The sequence below is a fragment of the Archocentrus centrarchus genome, chromosome 19 (genome assembly GCF_007364275.1).
Source record: "Archocentrus centrarchus isolate MPI-CPG fArcCen1 chromosome 19, fArcCen1, whole genome shotgun sequence".
Lineage (NCBI taxonomy): Eukaryota > Metazoa > Chordata > Actinopteri > Cichliformes > Cichlidae > Archocentrus > Archocentrus centrarchus.
Window position 1 is genome coordinate 3,485,223 of NC_044364.1, and position 25,156 is coordinate 3,510,378.

At 39.1% G+C, this 25,156-nt stretch overlaps 5 protein-coding genes across 8 annotated transcripts in view; 3 read left to right on the plus strand and 2 right to left on the minus strand.

Moving 5' to 3' along the window:
• The first annotated feature begins 1,764 nt into the window (after window positions 1-1,764).
• LOC115798152 (uncharacterized) lies at window positions 1,765-4,791 on the plus strand. The gene is made up of 5 exons (XM_030754891.1): window positions 1,765-1,886; window positions 3,019-3,122; window positions 3,537-3,810; window positions 3,914-4,036; window positions 4,147-4,791. Exons 2-5 carry the CDS (start codon window positions 3,022-3,024, stop codon window positions 4,504-4,506), a joined length of 858 nt encoding a protein of 285 aa, XP_030610751.1. The 5' UTR covers window positions 1,765-1,886; window positions 3,019-3,021; the 3' UTR covers window positions 4,507-4,791.
• Window positions 4,792-11,123: 6,332 nt separating this feature from the next.
• slc39a11 (solute carrier family 39, member 11) overlaps window positions 11,124-25,156 on the minus strand; it is a 178,304-nt gene continuing 164,271 nt past the window's right edge. The window contains exon 11 of the mRNA XM_030754886.1: window positions 11,124-11,193. The gene's annotated coding sequence lies outside the window, so the exon portion shown is untranslated. The remainder of the gene's footprint in view (window positions 11,194-25,156) is intronic.
• Window positions 11,138-15,001, minus strand: LOC115798154 (zinc transporter ZIP11-like). Of its 3 annotated transcripts, none has more exons than XM_030754895.1 (5): window positions 14,933-15,001; window positions 13,628-13,697; window positions 11,638-11,736; window positions 11,381-11,539; window positions 11,138-11,273 (listed from the first exon to the last, which is right to left on the minus strand). In XM_030754895.1, the coding sequence occupies exons 2-5, from the start codon at window positions 13,654-13,656 to the stop codon at window positions 11,195-11,197; spliced, it is 366 nt and encodes a 121-aa protein (XP_030610755.1). In that variant the 5' UTR covers window positions 13,657-13,697; window positions 14,933-15,001; the 3' UTR covers window positions 11,138-11,194. The 3 variants fall into 3 exon arrangements, with proteins under 3 accessions (XP_030610755.1, XP_030610754.1, XP_030610753.1); XM_030754894.1 differs by lacking the exon at window positions 14,933-15,001 and adding an exon at window positions 14,601-14,738; XM_030754893.1 differs by lacking the exons at window positions 13,628-13,697; window positions 14,933-15,001 and having other exon boundaries at window positions 11,638-12,218.
• Window positions 14,996-18,630, plus strand: LOC115798153 (uncharacterized). The gene is made up of 5 exons (XM_030754892.1): window positions 14,996-15,134; window positions 16,241-16,332; window positions 16,750-17,023; window positions 17,127-17,249; window positions 17,361-18,630. Exons 2-5 carry the CDS (start codon window positions 16,244-16,246, stop codon window positions 17,718-17,720), a joined length of 846 nt encoding a protein of 281 aa, XP_030610752.1. The 5' UTR covers window positions 14,996-15,134; window positions 16,241-16,243; the 3' UTR covers window positions 17,721-18,630.
• LOC115798151 (uncharacterized) lies at window positions 21,308-23,605 on the plus strand. Of its 2 annotated transcripts, XM_030754890.1 has the most exons (5): window positions 21,308-21,428; window positions 21,720-21,823; window positions 22,232-22,505; window positions 22,609-22,731; window positions 22,850-23,605. In XM_030754890.1, the coding sequence occupies exons 2-5, from the start codon at window positions 21,723-21,725 to the stop codon at window positions 23,201-23,203; spliced, it is 852 nt and encodes a 283-aa protein (XP_030610750.1). In that variant the 5' UTR covers window positions 21,308-21,428; window positions 21,720-21,722; the 3' UTR covers window positions 23,204-23,605. The 2 variants fall into 2 exon arrangements, with proteins under 2 accessions (XP_030610750.1, XP_030610749.1); XM_030754889.1 differs by lacking the exon at window positions 21,308-21,428 and having other exon boundaries at window positions 21,609-21,823.

Sequence of the window (25,156 nt, forward strand, 5' to 3'; positions counted from 1 at the left end):
CTGAGCTAAATGCTCCCACATGAAACACTTCTTCTAATACTTCTTTTGATAACCAGTAGTTTGTGTTTACCATTACAAGCAAAGTTGATTTTATTGAGTCCCACTCACTAACAGTTTCTTCTAAACTAATAGAAACTAATTTATGTTTTGGCGTTACGGCTATTTTGCTGTACACTTATGCTGAGTGGGGCATTCATTAGTTTATATGTCACTATATGGGCTGAATGATGGTCTAAGTTTTCAAATCAAAATTTACAAAAGATTCATCAATGAACAAATAAAAAATGTTATGGTTCCATAAACATACCCGATCACACTGAACACACCATAAGACCCATGAAGGGAAACAAACAACAAAAAGAATTTACAAACAAACAAACAGTACAAGCGTACTTTAATATTCTGCCGATGTATCGATATTTTAACATTATGGCCATGCTGCTACAAACATAGTTGGTTTATACAATAACATATAATTCAATAGTTCTGTTTGTAGAGCGCTCACTGAATAATAATTTTCTAACAGACACTTTTTGCTAATCACCAACTGTAGTTTGTGTTAAACATTAAACATTCACAAAGTTGGTGTGGACAGGATCAAATTTAATCTTTCAAAGGTCTAGATAAAAATCTAAATGATAATGAAAAATAAACATTAATATATAATAACAGTATGGGCTATTCTGGCTTTGGAGTTTTTGTGAATAATTAAATACTCAGTTTCCCAACTCTTGTGAAGAAAAATGGCCATCTATAGTCAGTGTCATTAGTCAGTTTGAAACAAGGTTAACACTAAGCTGAAATTGCAAATAAATAAATGCAGAAATATATTTGAAACAGCTGAGCTGTAAAAAATAGGAATATTTACAAAAATAAAAACCCTAAAGAGGCTCAGTCTGGCTGTATTACCTTTATACATCATTGATTTTGCATAGACAATGCCAGACAAGGCACATGGACCCCATCCAAAAATGCTGTTTGGTAACTCTTTATTTCTCTTTTGCTCTCTGCAGTACTGTTATGTATCCACTGGATGGCAGCACCAGCCTTGTGTGGTACTGGCACTTTTCTATATTAATAACAAATCAGTATACTTACCAAACAGGCTCTGCTCTCGGATATGAGTGGATGCCTTTAAAATACATTTTATCCTTAAAATTTGATTAATTTTTTTTTCCAGGGCTAATACAAATATATGAGGGCCAAGTAAAAGTGTGATCTACTGTGGAGGAAAAAACAGAAATCTGTTGCCCACTCAGGGCCCCAAGGCTCTGAAATGATCAGACCACAGAAATCTGTCAGTTTTTCCCTCACTCATCCCTACATATTTTCACTATTGTTTCTGTTTTTTAATGGCAGCGCCTCCAGAAGGGGGGCAGCATGGCCGCAGTTCACCTATCTCCCCATGTTTGTTCTGTTTGTCTTCTTGGATGGGTGTTCTGTTAACTGTAATTTCCCCATTGTGGGATCAATAAAGTATTATCATCATCATCACGCTTATATGGGAAGGGCTCTCCCAGTAGAATTTTAATTTTTAATTTTCTTTGAACTCTCTTATTACCTAGATCTCCATCATTTCTACCCCAATTTATTGATCTCTAATGTTTATATTTTGCTCCTCCACATTTTAATGTTTTAATGTGGATTTTGACAGTTGGTGCAAATGAGGCAAAAACACTGATACCTGGAATACTTTGTCAGTGGCGAGGATGGTGTCAAAGTCCTTTCTCGTATCTGGTCATTGATATTGAGAGAGCGCTCCATTGGCGCTTTGTGAACCTTTAGACTCACTCTTCATCCTTTTAAACCCAAACGAGGACGAGCAGAGCCAAACAACCACCGTCACTGCTGCTGCTTGTAACTTCCATAGCTGTGCGCTCCTGGAGGTGAGTTAATACACAATACTTTCAGCTTGTAATCCCATTGTTGTTTCTTGGCACGTGTTGGTAATAACATTAAATGTTATGAGAAATATCTAAAAATGTTAAAATCAGGCCCATTTTTTAAATCTCTAATTTCAAAGTGTAATACGGTGGAGGTCTGCACTCTCACTAAATACAGAATTACTGCTTAGTTTGAAGTGAGAGACCTAAAAATTAAGACAATTAACAAAAGGAAACTTAAAGAAGTTCAAATCAGGTGATATTCAGGTGAGCTAAATAACATCAGATCAGCATTAAAATCAGGAGGATTCATCAGATGTTGGAAAAGCTTGTATTTGGATTCAGTCTCTCTCCTTATCTATCTATCTACCTATATATATATATATATATTATATATATATATATATATATATATATATATATATATATATATATATGTATATATATATATATATATATATATATATATATATCTACCTATATATATATATCTACCTATATATATATTATATATATATATATATATATATATCTACCTATATATATATATCTACCTATATATATATATCTACCTATATATATATATATAGCTACCTATATATATATATATATCTACCTATATATATATATCTATATATATATATATATATATATATATATATATATATATATATATATATATATATATATATATATGTATATCTACCTATATATATATTATATATATATATATATATATATATATATATATATATATATATATCTATATATATATATATATCTACCTATATATATATATATATATATATATATATATATATATATATATATATATATATATATATATATATATATATACCTATATATATATATCTACCTATATATATATATATATATATATATATATATATATATATATATATATATATATTCACACATTGCACAGAAATGTGTTAATCCCATGAGACAGAATCTTTTGGCCGGTTTCCCGTTCATGGATTAAGCATGGTCCTAGACTAAAAGGAAAAAGTCAATGAAGACCACAATAGGAAAAAGTCCAGGATTAGACTTAAACTGGGCCTTTAAGTGTAAAAAACCAAAACAAAATGTGTTTTCTTTCTTATACCATAAACAGGAAATGGGTCAACAACCGTCTCAAGAGATGCAAGAGGCGTTGCTTGAACGCATTTGTAATGTCTATGTCAAAGCGTTGCAGTTGGATGATTTTAGAATTGACAGGTAAGCAAGTTCACAGCCAGCAGTCAGCTCCTGTGTGTCTGTGTTGTGCTGATATAACCTCTACAAGGAAAAAAAAAAAAGAGAGAGAGAGAAATAATTTTCAACATTGATTCATTTTGTTAATCATTTTCAGGTGGAGCACTCGGTGGGTCAGCGTATATGAAACACTTTTATACACTTGTTGTAATAAACAATTGTTGGTTTTTAGCATGAAACTTTAGGAACATGAGTGAGCACAGGATCAAATCCAACCTTTCAGTAACTGAAATAAAATGTCCAGCACAAGTTAAAAATATAAATATGGGCTATGCTAGTTTTGGACTCACTGCAAAAAGCAAAGTTGATTATGTTGAGTCCCACTCACTAACAGTTTCTTGTGGAGCGCTAAACTAATAGAAACTGATGTCCACTCAGCTCCCTGGAGAGATTCTCTGGGCTCAACTCAGCTCAAGAGCTGAACAGGTACAGAGACCAGGTGTTGTACAGTGATGGACTCAGCCAGGCTGCATCTGTTGTGGAGAAGGTGGGCTCTGCCCTAGGTGGGCTCAGCTCGGTGCCTCATGCTGTCGGACTGGGGGCTCTTATCATTTCCTTGGCCTTAGATGTGGTTGCCAAAAGCCTAAAGAAAGAAACACTGGGCACAGCTGAAATGATAGAGAGGGTGTTTGCACAGGAGAAGGCCAGGGAGGTAAGACCTTAAACTTTAGTGGTGTTCATAAGAGTCCTCAATGTCGCTACTTTGTGATCAACACACAGAATCTGAACTTTAACGTTACACCCCTCCTGTGAAGGTCCGAGACCTGATGCACGAGTATTTGAAGCAAATGCAGATCAACCTGAGGAACCCACAGCTGCAGCTCTCTGAGACCCGTCAAAGAGAGATCGCTCTTAGTGCCCAACTCACACGGCTGAAGGTACAAAGCTGCCAGATTTTAGCTGCAGTAGCTCATTAAATATCCTACAGATTTTTACATTAGTACACAATTAATCTAATGATGCTATGTCCCTCCATTTCCTTTCTCAGAACTCCATGTTGAACGACGGACAGATGGACATTCAGTTTCTGACGCAGTGGGTGAATGGAGCTGCCTTCCACACCCAGATGCTGATCCATCAGGCTCGTCTGGAGAGGAGAGAACAACGTGATGGATCCAGAGCAATGCGGGCAGCAGGGATTTATCAGCACGACCTCAACCTTCTTGTGAACCACTTGATGAACTTGATAATCGAAAATGACAATAGTGAATTGTATTTTAAACTTGATGAGATTCTGCGTTCCAGACCTCAGATTAGATGGACACAAGATTATTTTTCAAAACTGCAATCAAATATTCCATCGCTTGTGAGGCAAAATGCTGACTTTTATATCCGAACCCGACTTTGATAGTCAGTGTTTATGAAGCCATATGTAAGAAAACTATGGGGTAAAATGGAAAAAAAAAACAAAAAAAAAACAGAATCCTCAGCCTGGAAGTGCATGTTCACTATCTTGTAATTAAATAAAAATTAAATCCATCTAGAATTTGTAAGCTAGATTAACAATTTATGTAGTGCATAGCAAGGAATGAAAAGCATGTCTAGTTCCACATTTCTTCAATTTTTGGGGTGAAAAGTTTGGAAATTGTGACCCTATAAAAATAAAACATTAACTGTGCATAAGTTCTGAAAATAGACGACCAATGGGAGTTCACTGATGTCTATAATGGGTTAATTTTAAGTATCATTGTCTTAACTGTGCCCAGCTTGAATTAGAAAAGTGAATTTACAGTTTCCTGATCTCGTACTGATGTTAGCAGCCACTGAAGGACATTTCTGCATTTATTCTGTTTTTACTGTTTCTTTGCATGATTTGCTCAAACTTTTGGTCAGCCTGAGTAGTTAAACAATCTGCACGCACATGTGCTTCATTTGGTATTGGCTGGTATTGATTTCACCTTGCATTTCTCCTGATTAAGCCTGGTGTACTAGTTTCAGTAATGTGGCATGAGTGCGTCTGTGGACAGATTGCATCAACATGAAGGAGGGGCAACAGTACAAGACAAAAGCAGAAAACCTCCACTAATGTACATTTGACATTGGATTGGACGTCTAATGGTACGGCCCATGACTAAGAGGTGCCGGAAGTAAGAGAGCCACATTTCTTCTATGTGCCGTTCACTTACTGCAGCAGGTGGAGTCTGGGTCCAAATCTTCGAAGACCTGCACTGTTAACAGCTCCATCCAGCTCAAAAAGCCTTCAGCAGCAGCTACTTCCTGAGGTTCTTTCACCAGAAAAAGCTCCTGGTTTACTACCAACAGACAAGCAGCTGCTATATTTCACTTTTGATTTCATTATTTTTCATCTTGCTTAAAAATAAATGTTAACCCAAAGGACATTACTATTTTGTAGTATGGTATGGCCCTTAAGTCACATATATATAGTAGTTAACATATTTATTAGACCACCACCCAGTGTAAGGTTTATGCTACAACTGCCCAAATCAACAGAACGGGCAACTTATTGTTTTACACAAAAGCTGAAAAATTAGGATTAGAATAAGACACCAATTTTCAGATATTTACTTGCATTCCCAGAGGTTTGCAGATGTGGGTAAAAGAGGGCTATATGCTGAAAAAAACAAACCAAAAAAAAGTCAGTTTTCAAAGCAGCTCAAATCATAATCGAATTCACAAGCTGGATTTACTAAATAAATAATAAACATGAATTTACTTCATATCCCCACCACCCTCCACTCCACCTCCACCCACACTTTTTAGTGCCTCTGTTTTTAAAACGCTGAACTGCCAAAGACGACCTTGATCCTGGAGTATTGACACGAGGACAGTAACCTCAAAACAGGCTCCGCCTGTTCTTCTTACGCTCAGAAGCAAAGGCCAGTAGATTAGTGGGAGGGGGGCAGTCAGTTAGGGGGGGGGTGAGGGGTGAGACTAAGGACTTTGGCTTTAGTCCTGGAAGTTACACATAACTTAAATGTACTTACAGGGTAGATCATTGTAAAACACATGTACTTACAGCCTTAGTCCTGGAAGTTACGCAGAACTTAAATGTATTATATATATGTATATATGGATATTTCATCCTGCCTCGATTATTGCAATAGCCTTTATTCAGGTGTCAGTCAATCGCTCCTTCATCAATTACAATTGGTCCAAAATACAGCAGCACGTGTATTGACTGGCACTCGCAAACGGGACCATATATCTCCCATTTTGGCTTCCCTACACTGGCTCCCAGTGAGCTTTGCATGGCTTAGCATCAGCATCCTCGTACCTCTCTGACCTCTTATGCCTTCACATTCCTACTAGGTCACTGAGGTCAGAGGTCAGCTAATGCTCCTTTCAATTCCGAGGTCAAGACTGAAACACAGAGGAGATACATATCAATCAAATATTCCATCGCTTGTGAGGCAAAATGCTGCCTTTTATATACAAACCTGATTTTGATAGTCAGTGTTTATGAAGCCATAAGTAAGAAAACTAGTTGAGGAGTGTGGAAAAAGGTTAACACTAACCTAGAAGTGCATGTTCACTATCTTGTATTTTTTTAAAAATCCATCTAGAATTTGTAAGCTAGATTAACAATTTATGTAGTGCATAGCAAGGAATGAAAAGCATGTCTAGTTCCACATTTCTTCAATTTTTGGGGTGAAAAGTTTGGAAATTGTGACCCTATAAAAATAAAACATTAACTGTGCATAAGTTCTGAAAATAGACGACCAATGGGAGTTCACTGATGTCTATAATGGGTTAATTTTAAGTATCATTGTCTTAACTGTGCCCAGCTTGAATTAGAAAAGTGAATTTACAGTTTCCTGATCTCGTACTGATGTTAGCAGCCACTGAAGGACATTTCTGCATTTATTCTGTTTACTGTTTCTTTACATGATTTGCTCAAACTTTTGGTCAGCCTGAGTAGTTAAACAATCTGCACGCACATGTGCTTCATTTGGTATTGGCTGGTATTGATTTCACCTTGCATATCACTGTGGAAACATGTGGTCCTGATTACGGCTGGTGTACTAATTTCAGTAATGTGGCATGAGTGCGTCTGTGGACAGATTGCATCAACATGAAGGAGGAGCAACGGTACGAGACAAAAGCAGAAAACCTCCACTAATGTACATTTGACATTGGATTGGACGTCTAATGGTACGGCCCATGACTAAGAGGTGCCGGAAGTAAGAGAGCCACATTTCTTCTATGTGCCGTTCACTTACTGCAGCAGGTGGAGTCTGGGTCCAAATCTTCGAAGACCTGCACTGTTAACAGCTCCATCCAGCTCAAAAAGCCTTCAGCAGCAGCTACTTCCTGAGGTTCTTTCACCAGAAAAAGCTCCTGTTTTACTACCAACAGACAAGCAGCTGCTATATTTCACTTTTGATTTCATTATTTTTCATCTTGCTTAAAATAAATGTTAACCCAAAGGACATTACTATTTGTAGTATGGTATGGCCCTTAAGTCACATATATATAGTAGTTAACATATTTATTAGACCACCACCCAGTGTAAGGTTTATGCTACAACTGCCCAAATCAACAGTACGGGCAACTTATTGTTTTACACAAAAGCTGAAAAATTAGGATTAGAATAAGACACCAATTTTCAGATATTTACTTGCATTCCCAGAGGTTTGCAGATGTGGGTAAAAGAGGGCTATATGCTGAAAAAACAAACCAAAAAAAAGTCAGTTTTCAAAGCAGCTCAAATCATAATCGAATTCACAAGCTGGATTTACTAAATAAATAATAAACATGAATTTACTTCATATCCCCACCACCCTCCACTCCACCTCCACCCACACTTTTTAGTGCCTCTGTTTTTAAAACGCTGAACTGCCAAGACGACCTTGATCCTGGAGTATTGACACGAGGACAGTAACCTCAAAACAGGCTCCGCCTGTTCTTCTTACGCTCAGAAGCAAAGGCCAGTAGATTAGTGGGAGGGGGGCAGTCAGTTAGGGGGGGGGTGAGGGGTGAGACTAAGGACTTTGGCTTAGTCCTGGAAGTTACACATAACTTAAATGTACTTACAGGGTAGATCATTGTAAAACACATGTACTTACAGCCTTAGTCCTGGAAGTTACGCAGAACTTAAATGTATTATATATATGTATATATGGATATCTCATCCTGCCTCGATTATTGCAATAGCCTTTATTCAGGTGTCAGTCAATCGCTCCTTCATCAATTACAATTGGTCCAAAATACAGCAGCACGTGTATTGACTGGCACTCGCAAACGGGACCATATATCTCCCATTTTGGCTTCCCTACACTGGCTCCCAGTGAGCTTTGCATGGCTTAGCATCAGCATCCTCGTACCTCTCTGACCTCTTATGCCTTCACGTTCCTACTAGGTCACTGAGGTCCAGAGGTGACAAAAGTACTGACATTCTGTACTTAAGTAGAAGTACAAGTACTTGTGTTAAAAAATACTTTGGTAAAAGTCAAAGTACTGGTTCAACTTCACTACTTAAGTATAAGTAAAAAAGTACAGGCTCTGAAATGTACTCAAAGTAAGAAAGTAAAAGTAGTTATTTGGAGGACGTTCCTACCTGCTATTTTTGTGTAAAATTAACCTAACCTCCTTATACATTATTGTAATATATAAAATAATATTACACGAGAATAGAAACGTTATTCCAATCTAAATTTTAATCCTAATGAATGCACTTGAATCTGTTATGTAGGACACAAACTGTGAAAGGGAATTTAAACACAGCTCTGTTCTCTGTGTCCTCCATAGTAGAGGGTGACTGTGCCTCCACCTAAACACAAACATGAGGATACTCAGGGGTTACAGTGGGATTCAGAAGGTGGAGGAACCCTAAGATCAGCTGTAGTGGCTCTGCATGGGGAGAAGAATCACAGCTTTCTATTGTGAGCTGCAGTAAATGATGTTGGTGTAACAGGCTGTGATCAGCTGACCTGCTGCTCTGAGGTTTACTGCTCTGTGTGGATGAACTGAACTCACAAAGATGTAACCCGGTATTTCACAGCTATCTGAGCTGATCTCCATCCCCTACACTGACAGCATACAGGCTGTAGAAATGTTGGATTCAGTGAACGAATCTCAGCATCAGCAGCTTTGATTCAAACTCATCTCTGCTGCACTGATGTAACCTGTAACTCTGACCATGAACACAGCCTCTGTGCACCAACACAGAGCTTTACTGTAAATACAGTACAACAAGCTGACCTGTTTATTACGTGCTAAACTGCAGTATTTTCATACAATCTTTGAATAACACAAAGTCAGCATACTTCAGTTTGTTTTCAGTCCTTACCTTTAAATCTAACCTCTCTTCTTCCTCTCCTGTCCTCTTTCTCCATCTCTGAGTGAACTTCTCTCTCTTTGCTCCTCCTGGAAATACAGCAGCTCTTCTTTTAGCTAGCAGACACGCTGTGTGACAAACTGCACACACTTTTTGTGTGTTTGCTGATATTTGTTGAGCATTTAGAAACGTTGCATTTACCTGCCACAGTCATTCCCTTTATGCTCGCTCCTCTTCAGTAGCGCTAGCTAAGCTGTTTATGTGCCGCAGCGCAACTTATGGACTCGGTCCGGCCCGCTGTGACCCTGATTATAGCGCTATAAATGATACATTAATTATATGGGTTTGTGTTTTTAATCCCTTTGTACGAGATAAGCCCCGATGATGGAGGATACGCGAGTACGATTGTCTCTTATATATTATTCCTCCATTTAGGCTCAGATCGTTTGATGTTTGACGGCGTACTGACCGGAAATACAAACTTCTCTCTGACGTGTTAAAAAGTAACGAGTCTGTTTGAAAATGTAAGAAGTAGAAAGTACAGATACTTGTGTAAAAATGTAGGGAGTAAAAGTAAAAAGTAGTCAGAAAAATAAATACTCAAGTAAAGTACAGATATCTGAAAAATCTACTTAAGTACAGTAACGAAGTATTTGTACTTCGTTACTTCCCACCTCTGCTGAGGTCAGAGGTCAGCTAATGCTCCTTTCAATTCCGAGGTCAAGACTGAAACACAGACGAGATCGAGCTTTCACAGCTGTTGCCCTGAAATGATGGAATACATATCCTCTTCACATCAAGACCCCCCCCCAACAGATAACATTTTTAAAACCCAGTTGAAAACTCACTTTTATTCCACGACTTTTACTGAGTCCTGATATGTTATTTGAACTATTCTATGTTTTTGTTTTAACTCATGTATAAAAACACACACACACACACACACACACACACACACACACACAGGAAAAGTCGCCTAAGTCGAAGTCGCACAAATGGAATTTTCACTGTATGCAGATGGCTTCTGCAGGTCCAGATGTTTCCTAAAATTAATTCCAGTAAAACTCATGTCGTAAGTTGGACTTTTGCCTACCTTGGAAGAAAAATATGGTGCCATTGTAATGCATTTCAAATTAAATGTGATCACATAAGTCAGATGAGTTTATCGCTAAAGCCGCCCGCATCTCCCGTCACGCTCACTTCCAATATGTACGATCTACACAAACTCAGCACACCATAATCATACTGCATCTGATTTCTTAATGACGACAATACAGCAGATGTAGGAATGTTGTAAGCAAAATTATTTATTTATTGGCAGATCTGTACAACAGCCAGCCAAATACCAGAGTTCAAGTATTGTGATCACGAGGAAAATGGAAACAAAAACAAAGCAACAACATTAATTTTAACTTAATTACAGACAATTTCTGTTCTGTTAAAATATTTTTCTGAATCTAAAAGCTGTCCCAACAAAACATTCAGCAGTCCTGAATATGAAGAAGATTAATTTAAATATTCAGAAATTAATTTATAAATGAAATATCAGAGATATCAAAAAGCTGGCAGGTGCTCCCAGGAAATCACTGTTAGCATGTAAATAACACAAAGTAAATGTTCAAGTATGATCATCATTCCAAACCTGATCAATTCCACGATCAACAATTCAAACTAAATGGATAAACAGTGTTTCAGAATCAAACACTTCTTTTGGTCCCCTTTTTTTAAAAAAAAAAAAAATTGAGCATCACTGTGATAACATCATGGCCAGTGAGGGTTTGCGGGCCTCATGGTGACCTCAGCCCAGACCCACGTCTAGTGACATCATCACTACAAAGCCTAGGATGGAGGTCCAGGATGCTAGCTTTCCATTCCCACTGATAAACACCAAAGTTGGAGCAAAGAACAGCAGATTAGTGGGAGACAGACGTAAAGACTCCTCAGTTGGCTTGCAGAAGTAATCAATCCTTCTTTTCATTCTTACCTGACTTGAGCCTCAGGTATGATGTCATCCACCACCACATAGACCATCGCCCCGGCAGCAAATGCCAGCGCGTACGGCAACAGAGGTTCTGCCAGAACAACAGCTACGGCGCCGAGCAGCCCGGCAATCGGTTCAACCATGCCGCTCAGCTGACCGTACCTGAAGGAAAAATGCCAACCATCAAGTCAGCCGGCGGTTAAAAAGATTAACACGTTCTCTGACACACTGTGCAGAAACAGTTGTGCGTTTTTCCCTACCAGAAAGCTTTCCAGGTTGAGACCCCTGATCCATGGAGGGGCAGGCTCACTGCCAACCCTTCAGGGAAATTCTGGATGCCGATGCCAATGGCCAAATTTCTGATGGAATACAAACGATTAACAGACACCCAAAATATTAGCAGCTGGCCGCCAACGGCCTTCTCATATGATGAAGAGGGGACACGAGTGAGAATCTTCAGTCCCTGATCAGCTCTGAAAGGCTCAAAGGACAACATTAAATTTTAGTTTGCTGTTTACGCTGTAAACTCAAGCACAGAAGGAGCCCCGAACTGCTGTTTCCAGAAAGAAACACGTGCCTTAAACATGAGCTTATACACTGTTATTTTTTCTTATCAGATTTCATGCAACAAGCTGTGCCGGCGTTGTTAGCAGATTTTTTGTCTGCTCTCCTGTGAGCTGCAACCTTGTGTTTCCTTCTGTGGACCGCTTAGGCGATCACTTTGAAAGTTCTACTGCCATTTTTGCCTTTTTGAAATTGCAACAAATTTATGCTAATTTACCCTGATTCACAAACCTCACTCTAAGTTTGAATAATAAATGGGAATTGTGGTTATCTCTTGTGCTTATTTCCCCTAAATGCCTCGTTCAGTATGCTGACAAACCTTCACTGTCGTGAAGTTTTAGCTTCAGCACCGACAGAGCTGCTGCTCGGTTCTCCTTCAGTGGTGTTTTTGTGTGCGAGCTGATGTTGTTGTTAATCTACTCGTTGTTCACTCTCTGAGCTGTAGGAAAACCTGAAAAGTTGCGATGCAAACCAGAAGCAGATAACGCTCGCCTTCAAAGTGAAAGCTGTGCCCGTGCAACTGGCAAATCTCCAGATGCACAGCTTTTACTTTGAAAGCAAACATTTTCCATTTCCTGTTTCTATCACACTTTCACTACCAGTTGGCAAGTAGCTTTTAGATTTTTTTTGCCGACAAGTGGGAGTCTTCCATGCAAACTACTGGCAACTGTGGCAATCTGCCAGTGACCAAAGCAATTGGAAGGAAGTTTTCTCAATTTCACGCTAGTGACTGCCAGCAACCGCTTCCCAGCCGGTCAGGGAATACACGTTTCCCTGCACATTGCCCTGGTGGTTGCCTGATGTTTGCTGACCGGTTTCTGATGGGGTCTTAGAAAAGAAGACTAAGCTTTATTAAATATGATATAAATGCTGTGTTGTTGTCTTTTCAGATAATGAAGCCAAACTATTTTGTCCAACCGCAGCAAACTGTTCTGTAGTGGCAGAATTTAAGTGAAGTGTAATACAATCTGCATTCGATACTTCCATATTACACAAAACACATTTTAACTACTTGATTTGCCAAATTCTTTTTTGGAACATGAGTTATGGGAACTCGCTTCCAAATGAGGTCCTGATGAAGAGCAAGAAGCCAAAGCTAAAGGAAAAGGTGATCATCAGCGGTTCTCCCAGTGACGGCAACAAACCCATCAATGATCTAGAATTTCTATCCTCATACTGATTTTTTAATAGTCATATAATAAGCTCCCGAGCTAGCAGCCACAAGCTAGCAGTAGCTCTTTTCTACTCTTGGATTTGTGTGATCTCAAGCTGAGGAGATATCCTCAGTATGATTATTTCAGGCACGTAGCACCAAGGTCCCACTCCCCTGCTGTTCAAACCTTGGGTTCACGAGGGGCAGCCAATCACAAGAAAGCTGGTTTAAAATACTTTTTTCTTCATTTGAACTGTGAATAGTATATAAAACGACTAAACTAATAAATACAATATGGAGCTGGAAATGAGGACAAGACATCCAATTTGAACTTCAGCACTAAACTCAACTATCTCAACTTTCTAATGTAATAATAACCAAACAGAGAACTTGGGAAGAGATAAACCTCAACTGGATCCACAACTATCTGCAGCTGCAATGATGGATCTAAAGTTCAATATCCAAACTAATAGAAAAATCAAATACAAGTTTAGAACGGCCATGTATGTGTTGTACATGTTTCTTTGTCTTACCTGGCACTCTCAAAGGTAGCAGATGACATCTTTCCTACAGCTCCAAAACCAACACCGACTGCCAACCCCTCTGCAGACAGACAAACAATTGATCTTTGTTAGTTTGTATCCTTGGACTTCTCTGTTACACTTTAAGAACACTAAGGGGAAGGATGAAAGAAGAACATGTTGGCAAACTGTAGGTGATAACAAAATAAACTAATTTATGTTTTGGCGTTACGGCTATTTTGCTGTACACTAATGCTGAGTGGAGCATTCATTAGGTTATATGTCACTATATGGGCTGAATGATGGTCTAAGTTTTCAAATCAAAATCTACAAAAGATTCATCGCTGAACAAATAAAAAATGTTATGGTTCCATAAACATACCCGATCACACTGAACACACCATAAGACCCATCAAGGGAAACAAACAACAAAAACAATTTAAAAACAAACAAAACAACCGTACTTTAATATTCTGCCCGTGTATCTATATTTTAACATTATGGCTATGCTGCTACAACCACAGCTGGTTGTAAAATAAACATTAATATATAATAACAGTTTGGGCTATTCTGGCTTTGGAGTTTTTGTGAATAATTAGATACTTGGTTCCACAACTCTTGTGAGGAAAGATGGCCATGTATAGTCAGTGTCATTAGTCAGTTTGAAACAAGGTTAACACTAAGCTGAAATTGCAAATAAATAAACACACAAATATATTTGAAACAGCTGAGTTGTCAAAAATCGGAGTATTTATAAAAATAAAAACCTTAAAGAGGCTCAGTCTGGCTGTATTACCTTTATACATCATTGATTTTGCATAGACAATGCCAGACAAGGCACATGGACCCCATCCTAAAATGCTGTTTGGTTCCTCTTTATTTCCCTTTTGGTCTCTGCAGTGATGTTATGTAACCACCGGATAGCAGCACCAGACTCGTGTGGTACTGGCACTTTTCTATATTAATAACAAATCAGTGTACTTACCAAACAGGCTCTCTGCTCTTGGATATGAGTGGATGCCTTTAAAATACATTTTATCCTTAAAATTTGATTTTTTTCCCCAGGACTAATACAAATATATGAGGGCCAAGTAAAAGTGTGATCTACTGTGGAGGGAAAAAACAGCTGCCCGCTCAGGGCTCCGAGGCTTGATCAGACCACAGATATCTGTCAGTTGTGCTTATATGGGAAGGGCTCTCCCAGCTGTATTTCATTTTTAATTTTATTTGAACTCTCTTATTTCTCAGATCTCCATCATTTTAATGTTTTAATGTTGATTTTGACAGTTGGTGCACATGTGGCGAAAACACTGATACCTGGAATACTTTGTCAGTGGCGAGGATGGTGTCAAAGTCCTTTCTCGTATCTGGTCATCGATGTTGAGAGAGCGCTCCATTGGTGCTTTGTGAACCTTTAGACTCACTCTTCATCCTTTTAAACCCAAACGAGGACGAGCAGAGCCAAACAACCACCGTCACTGCTGCTGCTTGTAACTTCCATAGCTGTGCGCTCCCAGAGGTGAGTTAATACACAATACTTTCAGCTTGCAATCCCATTGTTGTTTCTTGGCACATGTTTTTAATAACATTAAATGCTAAGAGAAATATCTAAAAATGTTAGAAGCAGGCACATTTTTAAAATCTCTAATTTCAAAGTGTAATACGGTGGAGGTCTGCACGTCTGCTGTCACGTCTGTCACATGTGCTCAGTGTGAACCTGCTTTCATCTGTGAAGAGCACAGGGCGCCAGTGGTGAATTTGCCAATCCTGGTGTTCTTTGGCAAATGCCAAGCATCCTGCACGGGCTGTGAGCACAACCCCCATCTGTGGACGTCGGGCCCTCGTATCATCCTCATGGAGTCAGTTTCTAACCGTTTGTGCAGACACATGCACATTTGTGGCCTGCTGGAGGTCATTTTGCAGGGCTCTGGCAGTGCTCCTCCTGTTCCTCCTTGCACAAAGGCAAAGGGAGCAGTCCTGCTGCAGGGTTGTTGCCCTTCTACGGCCTCCTCCACGTCTCCTGGTGTACTGGCCTGTCTCCTGGTAGCGCCTCCTGCCTCTGGACACTACGCTGACAGACACAGCAAACCTTCCTGCCACAGCTCGCATTGATGTGCCATCCTGGATGAGCTGCACTACCTGAGCCACTTGTGTGGCTTGTAGAGTCCGTCTCATGCTACCACGAGTGTGAAAGCACCACCAACATTCAAAAATGACCAAAACATCAGCCAGAAAGCATCGGTACTGAGAAGTGGTCTGTGGTCCCCACCTGCAGAACCACTCCTTTATTGTGTGTCTTGATAATTGCCAATAATTTCCACCTGTTGTCTATTCCATTTGCACAACAGCATGTGAAACTGATTGTCAATCAGTGTTGCTTCCTAAGTGGACAGTTTGATTTCACAGAAGTTTGATTTACTTGGAGTTATGTTGTGTTGTTTAAGTGTTCCCTTTATTTTTTTGAGCAGTGTGAATATATATATATATATATATATATATATATATATATATATATATATATATATTTTCACACATTGCACAGAAATGTGTTAATTCCATGACACAGAATCTTTAAGTGTAAAAAACTAAAACAATATGTGTTTTCTTTCTTACCACCATAAACAGGAAATGGGTCAACAACCGTCTCAAGAGATGCTTGAAAGTGCTGCTCAAATGTTTGTCTTAGGGTTGCAGTTGGATGATTTTAGAATTGACAGGTAAGCAAGTTCACAGCCAGCAGTCAGCTCCTGTGTGTCTGTGTTGTGCTGATATAACCTCTACAAGAAAAAAAAAAGAGAGAGAGAGAGAGAAATAATTTTCAACACTGATTCATTTTGTTAATTACATTTTCAGGTGGAGCACTCGGTGGGTCAGCGTATATGAAACACTTTTAAACACTTCTTGTAATAAACAATTGTTCATTTTTAGCATGAAACTTTAGGAACATGAGTGAGCACAGGATCAAATCCAACCTTTCAGTAACTGAAATAAAATGTCCAGCACAAGTTAAAAATATAAATATGGGCTATGCTAGTTTTGGACTCACTGTGAAAAGCAAAGTTGATTATGTTGAGTCCCACTCACTAACAGTTTCTTGTGGAGCGCTAAACTAATAGAAACTGATGTCCACTCAGCTCCCTGGAGAGATTCTCTGGGCTCAACTCAGCTGAAGAGCTGAACAGGTACAGAGACCAGGTGTTGTACAGTGATGGACTCAGCCAGGCTGCATCTGTTGCGGAGAAGATGGGCTCTGTCCTAGGTGGGCTCAGCTCGGTGCCTCATGCTGTCGGACTGGGGGCTCTTATCATTTCCTTGGCCTTAGATGTGGTTGCCAAAAGCCTAAATAAAGAAACACTGGGCACAGCTGAAATGATAGAGAGGGTGTTTGCACAGGAGAAGGCCAGGGAGGTAAGACCTTAAACTTTAGTGGTGTTCATAAGAGTCCTCAATGTCGCTACTTTGTGATCAACACACAGAATCTGAACTTTAACATTCCACTACTCCTGTGAAGGTCCGAGACCTGATGGACAACTATTTGAAGCGTATGCAGATCAACCTGAGGAACCGAGAGCTGCAGCTCTCTGAGACCCGTCAAAGAGAGATCGCTCTTAGTGCCCAACTCACACGGCTGAAGGTACAAAGCTGCCAGATTTTTAGCTGCAGTAGCTCATTAAATATCCTACAGATTTTTACAGAAGTACACAATTGATCTAATGATGCTATGTCCCTCCATTTCCTTTCTCAGAACTCCATGTTGAACGACGGACAGATGGACACTCAGTTTCTGACGCAGTGGGTGAATGGAGCTGCTTTCCACACCCAGATGCTGATCCATCAGGCTCGTCTGGAGAGGAGACAAGAACCCGATGGATCCAGAGCAATGCGGGCAGCAGGGATTTATCAGCACGACCTCAACCTTCTTGTGAACAAATTGATGGACTTGATGAGAAACAATGCTAATAATGAAAGTGGTTTGAAAGTTGTAGAGATTCTGCGTTCCAGACCTCAGATTACATGGACACAAGACTATTTTTCAAAACTGCAATCAAATATTCCATCGCTTGTGAGGCAAAATGCTGCCTTTTATATCCGAACCCGACTTTGATAGTCAGTGTTTATGAAGCCATATGTAAGTAAAAAATCCATCTAGAATTTGTAAGCTAGATTAACATTTTATGTAGTGCATAGCAAGGAATGAAAAACATGTCTAGTTTCAAATTTCTTCAATTTTTGGGGTGAAAAGTTTGGAAATTGTGACCGTATAAAAATAAAACATTAACTGTGCATAAGTTCTGAAAATAGACGACCAATGGGAGTTCACTGATGTCTATAATGGGTTAATTTTAAGTATCATTGTCTTAACTGTGCCCAGCTTGAATTAGAAAAGTGAATTTACAGTTTCCTGATCTCGTACTGATGTTAGCAGCCACTGAAGGACATTTCTGCATTTATTCTGTTTACTGTTTCTTTACATGATTTGCTCAAACTTTTGGTCAGCCTGAGTAGTTAAACAATCTGCACGCACATGTGCTTCATTTGGTATTGGCTGGTATTGATTTCACCTTGCATATCACTGTGGAAACATGTGGTCCTGATTACGGCTGGTGTACTAATTTCAGTAATGTGGCATGAGTGCGTCTGTGGACAGATTGCATCAACATGAAGGAGGAGCAACGGTACGAGACAAAAGCAGAAAACCTCCACTAATGTACATTTGACATTGGATTGGACGTCTAATGGTACGGCCCATGACTAAGAGGTGCCGGAAGTAAGAGAGCCACATTTCTTCTATGTGCCGTTCACTTACTGCAGCAGGTGGAGTCTGGGTCCAAATCTTCGAAGACCTGCACTGTTAACAGCGCCATCCAGCTCAAAAAGCCTTCAGCAGCAGCTACTTCCTGAGGTTCTTTCACCAGAAAAAGCTCCTGTTTTACTACCAACAGACAAGCAGCTGCTATATTTCACTTTTGATTTCATTATTTTTCATCTTGCTTAAAAATAAATGTTAACCCAAAGGACATTACTGTTTTGTAGTATGGTATGGCCCTTAAGTCACATATATATAGTAGTTAACATATTTATTAGACCACCACCCAGTGTAAGGTTTATGCTACAACTGCCCAAATCAACAGTACGGGCAACTTATTGTTTTACACAAAAGCTGAAAAATTAGGATTAGAATAAGACACCAATTTTCAGATATTTACTTGCATTCCCAGAGGTTTGCAGATGTGGGTAAAAGAGGGCTATATGCTGAAAAAACAAACCAAAAAAAAGTCAGTTTTCAAAGCAGCTCAAATCATAATCGAATTCACAAGCTGGATTTACTAAATAAATAATAAACGTGAATTTACTTCATATCCCCACCACCCTCCACTCCACCTCCACCCACACTTTTTAGTGCCTCTGTTTTTAAAACGCTGAACTGCCAAAGACGACCTTGATCCTGGAGTATTGACACGAGGACAGTAACCTCAAAACAGGCTCCGCCTGTTCTTCTTACGCTCAGAAGCAAAGGCCAGTAGATTAGTGGGAGGGGGGCAGTCAGTTAGGGGGGGGGGTGAGGGGTGAGACTAAGGACTTTGGCTTTAGTCCTGGAAGTTACACATAACTTAAATGTACTTACAGGGTAGATCATTGTAAAACACATGTACTTACAGCCTTAGTCCTGGAAGTTACGCAGAACTTAAATGTATTATATATATGTATATATGGATATTTCATCCTGCCTCGATTATTGCAATAGCCTTTATTCAGGTGTCAGTCAATCGCTCCTTCATCAATTACAATTGGTCCAAAATACAGCAGCACGTGTATTGACTGGCACTCGCAAACGGGACCATATATCTCCCATTTTGGCTTCCCTACACTGGCTCCCAGTGAGCTTTGCATGGCTTAGCATCAGCATCCTCGTACCTCTCTGACCTCTTATGCCTTCACGTTCCTACTAGGTCACTGAGGTCAGAGGTCAGCTAATGCTCCTTTCAATTCCGAGGTCAAGACTGAAACACAGAGGAGATCGAGCTTTCGCAGCTGTTGCCCCGAAATTAAGAAATACATATCCTCTTCACATCAAGACCCCCCCAACAGTTGACATTTTTAAAACCCAGTTGAAAACTCACTTTTATTCCACGACTTTTACTGAGTCCTGATATGTTATTTTAACTATTTTATGTTTTTGTTTTAACTGATTATTGCGGCGTATATTATCCAAACTTTTACCAAACGCCGCAGCAGGCTAAGACGTGAGTGTATATACTGAAGACGCGTTCTTCCTTATCCTTTTTACACTTTATTTGCTCAATCTCACAGCTTTAAGAAAGCAAACACTTACTTTGTTGTTGCATTTCACATCACCGTGCAATGGCATTTTGAATAAAGGTGTTAAACGGTCAACAGAAAAGTCAATCACTCACGCTCACCCCGCACAAGATCCTGCTTTGCTGTGCACCTGCAAGCACTCAAATTAGTACCACCACCACACCTCGAAGTGCCACCCACAAATCAAATGTAACCACACCCACACCTGGCAGCACAACATAGTAAATAATCGGGAAAGAAAGACAATATGGCTCCCACACTGATGTTTCTGTTATGTTGTGCTTTATGTGTTTATGTACTGTGTTGCTTTTGTACAGCACTTTGGTAAACTGTTGTTGTTTTTAAAAAAGTGCTTTTGAAATAAATTTGACTTTACTATATATATATATATATATATATATATATATTTCACTTTTAGTTTCACAAATGGGATTTTCGCTCTAATTGGACGGCTTTTGCAGGGCCAGATTTTTCCTAACACTAATTCCAGTAAAAATCATCTACTAAGACAGATCATACAAGTTGGACTTTTGCCCACCTCAGAACAAAAATCTGGTCCCATTGTAATGCATTTTCAATTAAATGTGATCGCATAAGTCAGATGAGTTTATCGCTAAAGCCGCCCTCATCTCCCGTCATGTATCTAATGAGTGTATTTGTGTGTGTGTGTATGCACATGTGAGGCCTGCTTCAAACATCTTGTCACGCCATTATCAGCTATGTTATTACAAAGGTGCAACCTTTTTGTTTGGTTATTCGTGGCTAGGATAAAAAAACAAGAATCACCATTGTTGTTTCTTGACTTGGCACATGTTGGTAATATTTAGCTGAGAGTAAAACTATAAGGGAAGGAATCTTCCTCCAAAACAAAAACATTAACATTAAATGTTATGAGAAATATCTAAAAAAGTGAAAATCAGGCACATTTTTTAAATCTCTAATTTCAAAGTGTAATATGTTGGAGGCCTGCACTCTCACTAAATATAGAATTATTGCTTAGTTTGAAGTGAGAGAGCTAAAAATGAAAACAATTAACAAAAGGAAAATAAAAAAAGATCAAATCAGGTGATAGTCAGGTGAGCTAAATAACATCAGATCAGCATTAAAATCAGGAGGATTCATCTTCTGTATACACTTCATATCTGAACAATGAGCGGCCACAAGCATCTATAAATAAATATATACAGTAAATGTAGATGCAGATGTTGGAGAAACTTGGATTTGGATTCAGTCTCTGGGCGTGATGAAAGCCAGTGCTTTCCTCACGCTGCCAAGAACACAGACAGAAATCTTGTGCTCAGTGTTATACCCCAACGATAAGTTCTTTGATTGTTGAGATTAAGTTGTTTCTTTACCATGACGATGAATAAGAGATGCATTCTGGGTAATAAGAAGTAGGCTTTCGTTATGCAGATGTCATTGTCAGTCGTGTGTTCATCCTGTCTGCAGCCGTAGCTGAAGCCTTCTCTCCCTCTTTGCTAACGCACTGTCTGTAAGTACAGTCTACACATTACTTGTATGCAGACCGGTTATATGTTGTATTTCACTAGCATCCTTATATTACCAGTTCAATCGTGTTACCTTGTAAGCGACATACTAAGCTAGTTATGCTATGCTGTTTATCTATATGTCGTGTTTTCGACGTGTATGCTGATCTGAATGTTTCGTTGTAATTGTTACACTTTAACAAAATTCCCACTAAACAATGAAAAAAAAAAAAATCTTTAAGTGTAAAAATGCAAACCAAAACATGACGTGTTTTCTTTCTGACCACCATGAACAGGAAATGGGTCAACACCCGTCTCAAGAGGCCCAAGAGAGATTTCTTGAATTTGTGACTAATTTATTCCTCACACATTCGGGAATAGATGATTTTAAAATTGACAGGTAAGCAAGTTCACAGCCAACAGTCAGCTCCTGTCTGTGTTGTGCTGATATAACCGCTGTACAAGGAAAAAAAAAAAAGAGAGAGAAATAATTTCAACGTTAATTCGTTATTTTGTTAATTAAGTTTTCAGGTGGAGCACTCGGTGGGTCAGCGCATATGAAACACTTTTTTAAACACTTGTAACAAACAATAGTTTGTGTTTAGCATCAAACAGTGACATGAGTGAACACAGGATCAAATCCAACCTTTAAGTAATTGAAATAAAATGTCTAGCACAAGTTAAAAATATAAATATGGGCTATGCTAGTTTTGGACTCACTGTGAAAAGCAAAGTTGATTATGTTGAGTCCCACTCACTAACAGTTTCTTGTGGAGCGCTAAACTAATAGAAACTGATGTCCACTCAGCTCCCTGGAGAGATTCTCTGGGCTCAACTCAGCTGAAGAGCTGAACAGGTACAGAGACCAGGTGTTGTACAGTGATGGACTCAGCCAGGTTGCATCTGTTGTGGAGAAGGTGGGCTCTGCCCTAGGTGGGCTCAGCTTGGTGCCTCATGCTGTCGGACTGGGGGCTCTTATCATTTCCTTGGCCTTAGATGTGGTTGCCAAAAGCCTAAAGAAAGAAACACTGGGCACAGCTGAAATGGTAGAGAGGGTGTTTGCACAGGAGAAGGCCAGGGAGGTAAGACCTTAAACTTTAGTGGTGTTCATAAGAGTCCTCAATGTCGCTACTTTGTGATCAACACACAGAATCTGAACTTTAACGTTACACCACTCCTGTGAAGGTCCGAGACCTGATGCACGAGTATTTGAAGCGTATGCAGATCAACCTGAGGAACCCACGGCTGCAGCTCTCTGAGACCCGTCAAAGAGAGATCGCTCTTAGTGCCCAACTCACACGGCTGAAGGTACAAAGCTGACAGATTTTATCCTATATTAATTATACACTAATTAATTCTAGTATTAATGTACATGAATGTCCATGATTGACCTAATGATGTTGTGTACCTGTATTTCCTTTCTCAGAACTCCATGTTGATCGACGGACACATTGACCCTCACTTAATGAAGCAGTGGGTGAATGGAGCTGCCTTCCACACCCAGATGCTGATCCATCAGGCTCGTCTGGAGAGGAGACAAGAACGTGATGGATCCAGAGCAATGCGGGCAGCAGGGATTTATCAGCAGGATCTCAACCGTATTGTGGACAAATTGATGAACATGATAACAGAAAATGATAAAAGTGAACTTTGTATTAAATATGTTGCACTTCTGCGTTCTAAACCTCAGATCAGCTGGACACAAGATTATTTTTCAAAACTGCAATCAAATATTCCATCGCTTGTGAGGCAAAATGCTGACTTTTATATCCAAACCTGATTTTGACAGTCAGTGTTTATGAAGCCATAAGTAAGAAAACTAGTTGAGGTTAACACTAAACTGGAAGTGCATGCTCACTATCTTGTAATTAAAAAAATAAACTCCATCTAGAATTTGTAAGCTAGATTAGCGATTTATGTAGTGCATAAGAAGGACTGAAAAACATATCTAGTTCCAAAGAGGCCTGCAACGATTCCCAGAGTAACTCGAATAATTCGATCATAAAAAAATCCTCGAAGTAAATCTGCTGCTTCGATGCTTCGTTTACACCCTGCAGCGCTGAGGTGTCTCATCAGCACCATTGCAGTTTTCCGTAGTTGTCGTCTTCTGTCTATCACTCCTGTATTGTGTAATATCAATATTCATTCACTAGTGCAGTATTCATTCACCAAGTGCAATATTACCATCTTCATTATTATATGTATACACTTTTTTTTTTTTTTACAATGTATATATTTTTATACATTCTCTTATTTTCCGTATTTTTAATACATTTTATTTTCTGTATATATTTTTATACATTTTATTTTCTGTATATTTTATACATTGTGTTTTACTTTCTGTATATTTTTAGATTATATTAGATTATTATATTTTTATTTTATTGAGTTTGACTTTCTATTGCATGGCACTGAACAGGAGTGACCCTCCAATCTCCTGTATAATGACAATAAAGGCATTCTATTCAATTCTATTCTATTCTTGTGGGTTTAAGAGCTGCATTACCGCCACCTACTGGACTGGAGTGTGTATCAGGAGTTAGAAAAAACCCTCAGGTTCTAAAAAGTTCTCCGTCGCTGCGACGGATTCCCTTTGACACTGAGTGGATCATCGCTGACATGTTTTTTCCGCCTCCACCGCTCTCTGCGTGTTCGTGTGTTGTGCTCGCTGTGCTGAGAATTTCAGCTGTTATTTTATTCTCTACTTCAGCTTCCGGCCAGAACGTATCGCTGTAAGCCCACATATTGCTAACGAGCGCAGCTATTAGCACTAGCGACCGTTCGGTACCGGAAGGACCCCTTCCCCGTCAAAATATTTTTTTATACTTTAATTCCTGATCAGTGACTTAACATAGACCTGCAGTAGAAATGTATTTAGGAGAATGCTTGTGAATACAAAGCATTAAAATATTATGCTCTTGCAGCCCCCAGTTTTTCAATATAAAATTGATAAAACAGCAGCAGTCAGCTGTTTTATGTGCGGTCTGTCTGCACAGGCGCAAAGAGGCGGAGCCTGTGAGCTCAGATGGAGCGGAAGGAAATGTTTTTCAAGCTCCAAATGAAGCTTTCCCCCCCTGTAACCACCATTACATCATTACTGGGCAACAGCTGGAGGTCCTTTGTCAACTACCTAATCCTTAAGTGAAGAAAAGAGAACTTTGTAGCTGCTCCATCCACCCTGTTTCTTTCACGCAGCAAAAAACTGCTGTATGGAAGTTAAAATATGCAGATGAACTGTTAATATGAAAAAAAAAATTCTTATCCGATTACTCGAGTAATTGATGGAATAACTGATGGAATACTCAACTAATAAAATAATAGCTGCAGCCCTTGTTCCAAATTCCTTCAATTTTTGGGTTGAAAAGTTTGGAAATTGTGAGCCTATAAAATAAAACATTAACTGTGTGTAAGTTCTGATAATAGGCGACTAATGGGAGTTCACTGATGTGTACAATGGGTTAATTTTAAGTGTCATTGTCTTAATTGTGCCTAGCTAGTTTTAGAAAAGCGAATTTATGGCTTCCTGATCTCGTACTGATGTTAACAGCCACTGAAGAACATTTCTGCAGTTATTCTGTTTTCACTATTTCTTTGCATAATTTGCACAAACTTTTTGTCAGCCTGAATAATTAAACAATCTGCACACACACGTGCTTCATTTGGTATTGGCTGGTATTGATTTCACCTTGCATATCATTGTGGCAAAATGTGGTCCTGATTACTGTTCTATAAA